Source organism: Suricata suricatta, chromosome 5 (assembly GCF_006229205.1).
Source record: "Suricata suricatta isolate VVHF042 chromosome 5, meerkat_22Aug2017_6uvM2_HiC, whole genome shotgun sequence".
NCBI classification, from domain to species: Eukaryota; Metazoa; Chordata; class Mammalia; order Carnivora; family Herpestidae; genus Suricata; species Suricata suricatta.
In genome coordinates this window covers 29,766,578-29,779,705 of record NC_043704.1, presented here as the reverse complement: position 1 = coordinate 29,779,705, position 13,128 = coordinate 29,766,578, and the positions used below count along the sequence as shown (strand labels likewise).

General features: G+C 35.0%; 1 protein-coding gene across 3 annotated transcripts in view; it reads left to right on the top strand.

Moving 5' to 3' along the window:
- LOC115291618 (multidrug resistance-associated protein 1-like) overlaps positions 1-13,128 on the top strand; it is a 91,342-nt gene that overhangs the window by 29,754 nt on the left and 48,460 nt on the right. For 2 of the 3 annotated variants that reach the window (XM_029939136.1, XM_029939135.1), the window contains exons 7-12: positions 1,767-1,832; positions 4,492-4,629; positions 6,131-6,277; positions 8,527-8,611; positions 8,705-8,771; positions 9,146-9,272. In XM_029939136.1, the coding sequence (XP_029794996.1) occupies positions 1,767-1,832; positions 4,492-4,629; positions 6,131-6,277; positions 8,527-8,611; positions 8,705-8,771; positions 9,146-9,272 (630 nt within the window). The remainder of the gene's footprint in view (positions 1-1,766; positions 1,833-4,491; positions 4,630-6,130; positions 6,278-8,526; positions 8,612-8,704; positions 8,772-9,145; positions 9,273-13,128) is intronic. The other variant, XM_029939137.1, reaches the window with a different exon arrangement.

The following is a 13,128-nucleotide window of genomic DNA, read 5'->3' as shown; positions in this document are numbered from 1 at the left end:
ATGTGTATATTATGCATACGTGTACATATATATCCTTAATCCAATTTTTAAAATGTGAATATACCTATGCACATGGGTATGATAGAGATAAGTAAATGAAGTGATACAGATATGGATATAAATGAATTTGTATAAGCATAGAAATAATCTAAAGATGAAGCACCAGTCTTTTAGGAATAGTTACCTAGAGAATGGAATTAGATGGAAGGAAGGGAAATTTTTCACTTATTACTTGAATACATTTAAGGGATGAAGATTTACACCTTCTTTTATATTTTTCTGAATTTTCTAAATATAAATCAATTACTGAATAATTACTAAAATAATTACCAAGTAATTACTAAAAAGATGACTATTCATTAGAGATGAACTAGAAAATACCATATAACTATGAAATAATTACAAATTACTAACACACTAATATTAAAAAAATTTTTTTATGTTTCTTTTATTTATTTTTGAGAGACAAAGAGAGACAGCTGGAGCAGGGGAGGGTCAGAGAGAGAGGTAGACACAGAATCTGAAGCAGGCTCCAGGCTCTGAGCTAGCTGTCAGCACAGAGTCTGACACGGGGCTCGAACCCATGAACTGTGAGATCATGACCTGAGCTGAAGCCGGCCGCTCAACCAACTGAGCCACCCAGGTGCCTCAACTAACACACTAATATTTAGAATAACAAGTTTTTAGTTATAATTAATATTTTTAAAGTAGCTTTTAAAAATTCTAGATTTTAGAAGGGGGAGAAACAGTTAAGGAGAGGGAGGGGGTGAACCATAAGAGACTCTTAAACACTGAGAACAAACTGAGGGCTGATGGGGTGCGGGAGAGGGGAAAATGGGTGATGGACATGGAGGAGGGCACTTGTTGGAATCAGCACTGGGGGCAAAAAAAAATAAAAATTCCAGATTTTAAATAATTTACATTGAAACTTTTAGGAATGGAAATACATTTGGGGGAACCTTAATATATAGCCCTAAAACTTTCAAAGAGACTACAATTATATGTACAAATATACTAAACAGAAAATATGCCTTTAATCACATAAAGAATACTATGGATTTTAACTTATAAATGGGTATTTTGTTAGATACACAAACATTCTACTTATTTATGTCATAATTGTGACAATGTTTTTGGAAGAAACCCTTAAGCAATAACAAAGCAATGATAAGTATAAAATATACAAATGTTAAATATTTGAATATACAGTAATTATATATTATTTGCCAAAAAAGAGTCAGTATTTGAAAATATCCATTTTAATCACTTTAGTTTCCAAAATATTAATGCTCAAGATAGTGTTTATACTATACAGACCTTTATTATTATTTTTATTCCTGTGATACTTATTTTATATATATATATAATAATATGTAATTGATAAATTTGGGGAATTTAATCTGATTTAAATAGAATATGATAGAATATGGATTTTTTAATTCAATTTTAAACAAGTTACATCTAAATAAATATATTTTCTACTATTTTGTAAAGTATGCACCTTGCTCTTATTCTACTGCTGGCTACTTTTGAATTTTATATCTCAAAACTCATACATAATATATCTATATATATAAGTATATCTATTTATAACTAATTTTTAACTTTACCAATGGAATAATATATGCATATTTTATGGTGGTTTTCAACTAAATACCATGTGAAATAGAAGGAAGAGACTGTAGTTTTTCAAAAAGCTGTAGCCATGTAAGTTAAATTATTAGCAACCTTGTCAAATACGCTATCATTTTCTTTCTGTTAAATAGAAAAGCCAAACGAAGAACAAAGATAAGCAGATAAAACTACTCAATGAAATCTTACATGGAATTAAGGTAATATAAAAGGAATGTGATTTTAATTTCACTATTTAGAATACAGTAATGTTAGTGAATAAATGAATTATTTACCATTATCAGTATCAAGGTAATGAAATATATATTGTTTGCATGGTATTTCAAATTTCTTGTATAAGAGCATTTAAAGGGGCACCTGGGTGGCTCAGTTGGTTGAGTGTCCAACTTCAGCTCAGGTCATGATCTCACAGCTTGTGGGTTCGAGCCCTTCATCAGGATCTGTGCTGACAGTTCAGAGACTGGAGCCTGCTTCAGATTCTGTGTCTCTCTCTGTCTCTCTGTCCCTCCCCTGCCTATGCTCTGTCTCTCTCAAAAATAAATAAACATAAATATCCCAAAAGACACAACATATGAGTTATTTTAAGGGATTGTATGGAAGACATGGAATGAAGCAGGCAACGGTGGCAATAGCATTATCATCAGTGTGATGGCAGGTGTATATGGGAAAGTGATGAAATGTCATTCAGGTTCTTTTAGGGGGAATGGAAATGACCATACAAATGTTATTTTACAAAATATATGCTATAAATTATTTATCCCTAAGAAGCTACCCCCATGCCGCCAATATTTTCTCTATGATAAAACAGTACAACCTCATGAACTTTCTAGATAGATACATACATACATACATAGATATAATTTAAAATCCTGTTGTACCTAGATTATGCCATATCAGATTTAAAATTTTTTTAACGTTTATTTACTTTTTGAGAGAGAGAGAGGTAAGAGAGAGAGAGAGCAAGCCAGGGAAGGTCAGAGAAAGAGAGAGAAATCTCAAGCAGGCTCTGTGCTGATAGCACAGAGCCTGATGTGGGGCTTGAACTCACAAGTTATGAGATCATGACCAGAGCCAAGACCAAGAGTCAGACGCTGAACTCCTAATCCACCCTGGCACCACTGGATTTTTTCCAAGGGGCAAAATTTGTAAAGCCCACATGGAATTTCCTTCTGGAATTGACAATTATAGAGAAAATTTCTGTCTTATGCATCCATCATTATAAACATAGGAGATGCCCATTATATGTACCTATAGATTCACTTTAGGAATCAATAAAAATTCTGCTGTATTGTGCTGTGTAGAACTTTCACAAAATTGAAAATTACTGAAGTGAAAGACATTGTTAAGGATACCTTGAAAAGAGACTAATATGATTCACTTACTTATCTGAAATTAAGAGTAGCGTTAAGTAGCTCTGAAATTTAACTCAGATTAAATTATCGAATACCTGATATTCAGTCAGTTAAGTGCTTGACTCTTGGTTTCAGCTCAGGTCACGATCTCACAGTTCATGGGTTTGAGCTCTGTGCTGGCAGTGCTTAGGATTCTCTCTCTCCCTGTCTCTCTATGCCCCTCCCCCACTCCCACTGTCTCTGTCCCTAAATAAATAAATAAACAAATAAAGATTGATATTCATAAAGGAAATTTGTTTTATCAGTAAGACTAGGACAGTGTAGATAAAATAAAAGAACATCTCCTAGAGATCTGAGCAAAGTCGAAAATTTGAAATAGCAGTCCCAGCGGTGAATATACTAGAATACTGGTAAAGGACCAAGTATAGGGAAGTTTAAAGTATAGGACAGTTTGAAGGTGTGGGTGGTCAGCATCCCTGGGGTATGGGGGAGGAAAACAGAGGTCATCTCTCTGAGAATGATAATAGTTATCATTTAGTGAACAACTTCTGCATGTCACATATCATTTTAATCATTTTACCTGTTTCCTCATATAATTATTAGGACCCCAAGAAAATAACTTCTCATCTTCCTTTTCCAAATAAGAAAACAGAGTTTCTGAGCAGTTAAGTGTCATGTCTGAGTTCACAGAACCAGTGAGAGATTTTTAGGGTTCTCCAGAGAAACAACCAATAGGAAGTGTGTGACTATATATATTCCAATTTATAATCTCAAAACACTAGTCACCTTTCCGAAAATGGTTTGAAGTCCCATGCCACAGTCTTCAAGAAATTGTGAGCCATGGAAAGGAACATAGGTATTGAGAAATGGGGAGTGGATAGAAGTGAGAGCTGAACCAGCAGGAAGCGTACTAAGATTAAACTAGACGGAAACGCTATGGGGCTCATGCCCAGAGCTGGGATGTTGCTGAAGTTTGGCTCTAGAATAATCTATTAGTGGGTGAGAAGGATACCCCAGATATCTACTTCCAAAAATCCATAATACAAGGAAATACTTGTTTTATATTTATTTATTTTTGAGAGAGAGAGAAGAGAGAGAGACCATGTACAGGGAAAGGGCAGAAAGGGAGGAAGACAGAGAATCTAAAATCGATTCTGTGCTGTCAGGGCAAAACCTGATGTGGGGCTCGAACCCACGAACCATGAGTTCATGATCTTGAGTCCAAGTCGGACTCTCAACCGACTGAGCTACCCAGGAGCTTCAGGAAAAATTTTGACTGCGGTGAAAATAGGAGCATTATTTGCTTTATGAGTTTGATAGCTTTGTTTTAGAAACCTTTATGATTGTGTGCGTGTTGGGGGCCGGGGAGTATCTTTGTTTTAGAGACCTTTATGATTGTGTGCGTGTTGGGGGCCGGGGACTATTCTGTGTATACTTGTATGTGGCATGTTTTTATTTCTTATATGATATTGATTTATTAAATCGTCATTGCCTGCCTCCTTTACAGATCCTCAAACTTTATGCATGGGAACCCTCCTATAAAAAGAAGATTGCTGAAATTCGAGAACAAGAGTTAGAAGTTCAAAAGTCAGCTGGGTATCTTGCTGTATTTTCTATGCTGACATTAACTTGCATCCCATTCTTGGTGAGTGTGTATAATATTTCCTGTTTTGATTTTCAAATGTGATTTGCAGATCACCTCCAAATTGCCTGAGCTTAAGGTGTCCATAGTGGAGGCTTCTGTATCTGAATTAACATTTCCATGAAATGCAGTCATTGATTTATGTAGATTAGATAATGGAAGTTTTAAAGAGAAGTATATGCATTCTCATCGGTCTGTATTTTTTACATATAATAAAATTTTACTTCTTTATACATTTCTCACAGATCAAACACGTGCCTTTATATCCTTAAACAATATAACTTGCATTTCAGAGTTTAATTTCAGGTATAAAATTCCTTGATTGGTGTGATTAAGTATGACCCAAAGACACATTATATGGAGTCGGGAAGGGAATGAACATTTATTGAGTGCTGCCCCTGCATGCCAGACAAGTTAATAGAGGTTGTCTTGTTTCATTCTTGCAATAAGGCATTGCTTTTCTCATTTCACAATAGGAAATGGAAGTCCATTCTACTTTTGTAATATCCTCAGAGTTATAGGATTAATATTTGGAGGAAAGTTGATATGAACTGAGGGCATTCTCTTTTTATCATACCATGTAAGCGTTGGGAATCCGATGCTATTTAAACTAGAATATAAAGTGCCTTGAGGTATGAAGCAATGAGTGAAAGTCAAAGGAAAACCAAACCACATAGAGCTGAAGCATCAATTTTAATCAAAGTTACCTCTCCCAGTGGTGACAGGGGCCAGGGGATTCTCTATGTCTCCCTGACTGGCACTTTTAAATATTATTATTTTTTATTTAAAGAAATATATTAATGTTGTGAAAATAAAAGTGATATTTACATTTGGAATTCTTTGGTAAAAATGTCCAAGAAGTATTTGCTTAAGATAAGTCCTATGTACATGATAGTATATTCTCATGCATATATGAACTTTTCTGCCTTTTCTAAATGACACAAGGTAAATATAAATCTTATGAGCCATGATTTATTCATACCTTCTTCACTTAATTTTATGACTCACAGAGTGTAATTATTACACATGAGTCAGGATGTATACATGTGCCATTGGAAAATAAATTTACAGAATACTCTATCTTTTAAAAAATGTATTAGTACACATTTTCCTTATTTTTTTAATTTTTAAAATTTATTTATTCTGAGAGAGAAAGAGTGGGCAGGGTGGGACAGGGAGAGAGGAAGAGAGAGAATCCCAGCAGGCACCACACTGACAGTGCGTTAGTACACATTTTAAATGGGAATAATAACTCTAGCAAGAACATGATATCTAAAACAGGGAGTTGGACCACGTGGTCTCAAGGATGCCGTTTTCTAAGGTACACAATTGTATGATCTAAACATTTATTTTATATTCTTCAGCAATCATACTGAATAATGCTGGATTTTGGTAAACAACAATAAAAAAGGTTTTAACATTTTTCCCCTAATTTGAGGCACTTTAACTCATGCTGTTGTTAGCACTGAGTAATTGAAGGTAAGAACATGTCTATATTTTCTAGGTGTCCCTGGCAACCTTTGGCATCTATTTCCTATTGGATGAAGGAAACATTTTAACAGCCAGTAATGTGTTCACATCTATGTCTTTGTTTAATATTTTGAGACTTCCTTTGTTTGATTTACCAATGGTGATCTCAGCTGTGGTCCAGGTACATCCAAAATACTCTTAAACTAAGAGTCATTCATCTACTAAAGTCTATGGTTTTGCACATTTTATTTTGTGTCTTTCTTTTCAGTATTTATTTCACTTTTTGTGGTTATTTTACACTGTTTTCAAAATTAATCTCCCTTTTTAATTAGTAATAGAGAACATTAATGAATGGAAGGAATCAAGTCTCCTTTGCCTATGCTTTTCTCTATCAAAATGACTTTTAAGTGTTTCACTATAAGATATTATTTTCTTTGCTAAGTGTTAGTTTCTTTTATTTAGCTTTTGAAAAGGTGGTGTTAGACATTATGTCATCAAAAGTCTTATTTTCTGTTTTTAGTTGAAAAATGTTTAACTAGGTGCTTTATATGGAACTGGATATGAATGTTTCCCCAGGGTTCAGTGGCATTTCCTCTGTACTGAATGAAACAAATGGGGAAACACATGCCTTGATAATGTCAGTCTGCCAACAAACCATGTATGAGGTACCTGCTTCAGCAGGTCTTTATTGTAATCTCTAGTTGCTGGGGGCTCTTTGAATATTATAATGCGTGGAAAGTTGCTAAAACCACAGGGAATGTGGAGACTGATCCCTTTGCCCTGAGATTTTGTTAAATTTTTTGAATGTCAGGTTTCCATCGTTTGGTGTCCACCATTGAATCCTCTTAAGTCTGAGTTCATAATCAAAGGGAAGCTTTGCTTATTGGAACCAGCTCTTTGCTCTAAGAACTCTGCCTTCAAAGTTTTATATTATTTGATGGGTGCCTGGGTGGCTCAATCTGTTAAGCATCTGACTTTGACTCAGGTTGTGATCTCATGGTTAGTGAGTTTGAGCTCCACTTCGGGTGACCTGGAGCCCAACCCACTTTGGGTGAGCTCCAGCCCCGCTTCTGGTGAGCCCCACCTCTCTCTCTCTCTCTCTCTCTCTGCCCACTGCCCCTCGTGGGTTTTTCTCTCTCTCTGTCCCTTGCTCACTGTGCCCTCTCTCTCTCAAAAATAGATACATTTTATATTATTTAAATAGTTACTTATAGTTACTAATAGTAACTATGATAGCAATGATTATATTAAATTATATTAATTATATTAAAATTATAATACTAACAGTATATTATTTGAATAAATATGTAGTGAATACCAAGTAATCCATTTTTATGATCGTACCTTTTTTGATTTGTTATTTTACCAATAATGACCAACAGAGGGCATAGAAGTACTATTGATGTGATGCTTCTAACAACTTTTTCAAGGCATTCTTAATAAAAATGGCATTCTTAGAGTTAAGTATTGTTTTCCTTTGGAAATTAGAATTTAGCTAAAGTTCTAATATCTCAAAGTGTTCTCCAACTCCTAGTGGTACACTACTGCCTTCACTAAATAAATACAGAGAATGATTGTCAAAAGAAAGAAAGAAAAGGAAAGGAAAGGCAAGAAAAGAAAAAAAGACAGCCCTGCATACTGACATGCCGCACTTGATAAAACTGTGGCCCAGTTACATCTTATCCACTAACAATAGATGTCTTCCAGCATAGTGTGAATAAAAATGTGCTAGAGATTTTGTGTACATCAGTTTCAGGAAAGCAAAATTGATTTTATTTATCCTAATAATCCTAATTACTAAAACTAAATGTTATTATTGCCAAAACTATCATTTTATACTCAGAAGCAGAATTCATTCAACAATTCTGAAGTTGCTTTTAAAAACTAATCTTATTATAATTAATGAATTAGTCATTATGGCTTTACTAGAGTGTCCAGGAATAATTTTTGTTTCTTTCTCTCATGCCTGCCTGAATATATGACATTTGTTTTGGTCTTTGATCCTTGACTCTGTTCTTTCTTTTTTAGGAATGAAGTTATTTATAAACAGTTAAACAATTCAAACTATGCTTACTGAAAATTTATATCAGTGCCTTCAATTAGCATCAAAAAAATTTTTAATGCTTTATTTATTTTTGAGAAAGAGAGAGAGACAGCATGAGCAGGGGAGGGCCAGAGAGAGAGGGAGATACAGAATCTGAAGACAGGCTCCAGGCTCTGTGCTAACTGTCAGCACAGAGCCTGATGCAGGGCTTGAACCCGCAAACCACGGGATCATGACCTGAGCCAAAGCTGGCTGCTCAACTGACTGAACCACCCAGGCACCCCAGCATCAAAAAATTTTAATCGTGCTATAAAGTCACAACAAAATTTTGTAGTTGAAGTTTTTCTTGACCCCCAAATAAATTCCATCTGTGTTTATTTTGATAGACAAAAATATCATTGGGTCGGTTGGAAGACTTTCTCAACACTGAGGAGCTTCTTCTTCAAAATATTGAAAGGAACTACACAGGAGGTCAGCATTTCCTCTGCCTTCAACATTTATTTGACTTCTGGGTTGAAGATAATTAGCTCCAAAATGCACCAGTATATTTATTCTTCTTTTCAGATCATGCCATTGGTTTTACAAATGCTTCCTTCTCCTGGGATAAAACAGGGATTCCAGTACTAAAAAAGTAAGTCATAATCTGGGAATAATTAAAAACAAATAACTTTTTAGTATTGAATTCTGTAATGTTCCATATTTTTATTTCTTCAAGTTTTTAAAGCAGAAGATGAATATATTGAAATTTACAAGAGTTTTTTAACCTCTCATGATACCTTCTATTTTTATAGATTATTTTTTTTCATCTCTTGCTTTCAATTTATTTCCTCTGTTTCCCCTGTATTATTTGTTTTTTGCCATTTGCAAGGTTGGGTATTCACAGAATAATGTAGTATCATATGAATTAAAGCAATTTCAAGGATGATGCTCTAACTTATCTAGGAATATACATTAAAAGCTGTAACAAGAACTTCCCGTATCAACTCTCTTCTTTTCTTCATGCAGCTTGAACATAAAGATTCCAGAAGGAGCTTTAGTGGCTGTTGTAGGGCAAGTTGGATCTGGAAAATCATCTGTGCTTTCTGCCATTCTGGGGGAAATGGAGAAACTTACAGGAGTTGTTCAAAGAAAGGTAAGGCCAACAATAAATTCATTCTATATCTCCTAGTATATATAGGCCACGGCCAACACATGGTTAGTGTCCTAAGAACTTATCAACTCAAATTGAAGGTTCAAGTATTTAATGGGCATTTCTAGTTTGTGACAAACATTTCAATTTCCACAAAAATTGATTAGCTATGGATGGATTAGTAACAGCATTCAGTCCTCCAAATACTTTAGCAAATCATTTATGAATGCTTATGGTAATTGTTTGATGATATTAACTGAATTGCAACCAATTATAGAGAAACTAATGTGATTTATATTTTAATTTGATTTGCTTTCTAATTATCATTCATTGCAAAGTTCCCTCAGTAATTACAGCCACATTTCTAAGAAGTCTTGTAGTTGCTCCTGGGTAGATCTTTGACCTAGAAAAAAATCAGAAGAATAATAATATTAATAGCTTACTTTTAAATATCAGCACTTGAACTACGGAGAGGATTACTCCAAGCCTTTTGTTCTATTCTTAAAGAACAATAGGAATAAGAATTCAACAGGTTCTTTATCAGCAGTTTCGTTTTTGAAACACTAGACTATCTAATGAGTTTTTCCTTAGGTTTAACTAATTCTTAGGTAAAATACTAACCTAATACTAACCTGCTCTTCACTTCTGACGAGATGGAGAAGTTCTATGGATGTGATACCAGTTTCTTCACAGTTTTATCTCTGAAAGAATCAATTCCAACTCTTTTATTTTTCTTCATAATATGTATTTCCTCATATCCTTATATCTTTCCTAATTCTAGTCCTCCAATGAAGAGTTCTTTATTCGTTCCTCTCTCAGCATTACTGTTACTTATTTTAGGATTAACTATGATGTCTGGGACTTCTTCTGATATGATTATACTGAATGGAATATCCCTACTTTTTAACCTTACGTATATTGTATTTATAGTCCTATCCTCTTAATAATAATTGCAATCCGCCATTGTCTGTAGTTGAAGATAATTGTACCTTATCCTAGACCAATGAGTATCCTTTTAAAATATTATGATTATCATGTTGACTTTATTTTCATTTAGTCTCTTCAGCTGTTTTTACTATGCAATTATTGCACACATACTGTATGCTTGATACTTAGTACCAGGGAAACAAAAACGAATATGATACACCCCTCTTTTTACAGAGTTCAGAGTCCGGTGAAGGAGATACTAAAATCAATTGTGATGAGAGTTTAAATCAGATATAAGAAAATGAATCCAAGTATAAAAAACAACAAATTCTGCTTCGAAGAGTTAGGAAAATTATAGAGAGGAGGGAGCCTTTTATTTGATCTTGAAAAAGAATTAGGAATTAATCAAGATAAAAATAACATCAATTCTGGGTTTCATCTGATGCATTAATGTGCAAACACCTAGGCTTGCTCTTGGGAGAGTCAGCTAGCTCCCTGTGAATTCTAATGGTTATTGTTATCTTTATTATGATTGTTGAAGCTCTTAGGGTATGATTTAAAGATAATTTCTGACACCTTTGAGGGTTTGAAATTAAGAAAGTGTTCATGGTGATGCAAGAAACCATAAAAATGTTGTTCCTAATTGTAAAGCAGAGAGAACACCCTTTGTTGAAATTAAGTTAGGGTTGTGGAAGAGAGAAGATATTGTCTGACAATATCATTAACCACTTTGTCCTTCAGGATGTTCTTTGGTCCAGAGCAACGGCAGGACATGGAGTGTCACATGAATTATTTCCCAAACATTTTTAATACTAAATTTATAACTGTCATTCTTATTATCTCTGATTTAGTAATAATAATCATAACAATGGACTTGACACTTTGTGTTGCTCTTGTATTTTATCTTTCTGTTCCTCAAGGTTTCACATAAGCATTTTTTGGGGAAATATCATGTGATAATGGTCAACCTCCTGTCTCCTGGTTCCTTATCAAAGGTTCACACCAGGCACTATTCATTCATCTATTTAGTATTCTATGTTGTTTGATGGAGCATTAGATGTTTGGAAGACCATTTTTTAATTAGCAAAAATTCTATTGTTGTTTCATTATTAAGAATAAAATGAGGGGCACCTGGGTGGCTCAGTTGGTTGAGCATCCAACTTCAGCTCAGGTCAGAATCTCTCAGTTCATGAGTTAGAGCCCCACATCAGGCTCATGAACAGACAGCTCAGAGCCTGGAGCCTGCTTCAGATTCTGTGACTCCATCTCTCTGCCTCTTCCCAATGCACTCTGTCTCTCTCTCTCTTAAAAGTAAATAAACATTAAAATTTTTTAAATGAATAAAATGAAACAAAAACACATTTTGATTTGTGTATGTATAAAGGTAAAATAATAATTACTATAAAAATTTAAGGAAATATTTACACCTTTGTGAAAATGGATCAACTCTTCTTCAGCTCTAGTCATACCAACTTATCGAGTCTGTACTTCTGAATGTAGTATTTAGTTTCTGTTTTATATTTTTTATAGTTTATTGTCAAATTAGTTTCCATAAAAACCCAGTGCTCATTTCAACAAGTGCCCTTCTCCATGCTCATTACCCATTTTCACCTCTCCTCCACAAACCCTCAGTTTGTTCTCAGTATTTAAGAGTCTCTTATGGTTTCCTTCCCTTCCTCTCCTTAACTATTTTCCCCTTCCTCACCCCCATGGTCCTCTGTTAAGTCTCTCCTCTTCCACATTTGAGTGAAAACATATAATATCTGTCCTTCTCTGACTGACTTATTTCACTTAGCATAAACCCTCGAGTTTCCTCCACATCGCTACAAATGGCCAGATTTCATTATTTCTCCTTGCCATGTACTATTTTGTTGTATACATAAACCACATCTTCTTGATCCATTCATCAGTTGATGGACATTTAGGCTCTTTCCACGATTTGACTATTGTAGAAAGTGCTGCTATGAACATTGGGGTGCATGTGCCCCAATGTATCAGCACTTCTGTATCCCTTGAGTAAATCCCTAGCAGTGCTATTGCTGGGTCATAGGGGAGTTCTGCTGTTAATTTTTTGAGGAACCTGCACACTATTTTCCAGAATAGCTGCATCAGTTTACATTCCCACCAACAGTGTAGGAGGGTGCCTGTCTCTCCACACCCTCGCCAGCATCTATAGTCTCCTGATTCTTCATTTTAGCCCCTCTAACCAGTGTGAAGTGGTATCTCAGTGTGGTTTTGATTTGTACTTCCCTGATGGTGAGTGATGCTGAGCATCATTTCATGGGTCTGTTGGCTGTCTGGATGTCCTGATTGGAGAAGTGTCTGTTCATGTCTTCTGCCCATCTCTTCACTGGATTGTTTGTTTTTTTGGGTGTGGAGTTTAATGAGTTCCTTGTAGATTTTGGATACTAACCCTTTATCTGATGTGTCATTTGCAACTATCTTTTCCCATTCCATCGGTTGCTTGTTAGTTTTCTTGATTATTTCCTTTGCAGTGCAGAAGCTTTTTATCTTGATGAGGTCCCGATAGTTCATTTTTGCTCTTGATTCCCTTGCCTTTGGGGTTGTGTTAAGAAATTGCTGTTGCTGAGGTCAAGGAGCTTGGTTCCTGCTTTCTCCTCTAGGGTTTTGATGTTTTCCTATCTCACATTCAGGTCCTTCATCCATTTTGAGTTTATTTTTGGGTATGGTGTAAGAAAGTGGTCTGATTTCATTCTTCTTCATGTTGCTGTTCAATTCTCCCAGCACCATCTGTTAAAGAGGCTGTCTTTTTCCATTGGATACTCTTTCCTGTTTTGTCAAAGATTAATTGGCCATGCATTGGCCACCCAATTCTGGGTTCTCTATTCTATTCCATTGGCCCATGGTCTGTTTTTGTGCCAATACCATACTGTCTTGACGATGACAGCTTTATAGTAGAGGCTAAAGTCTC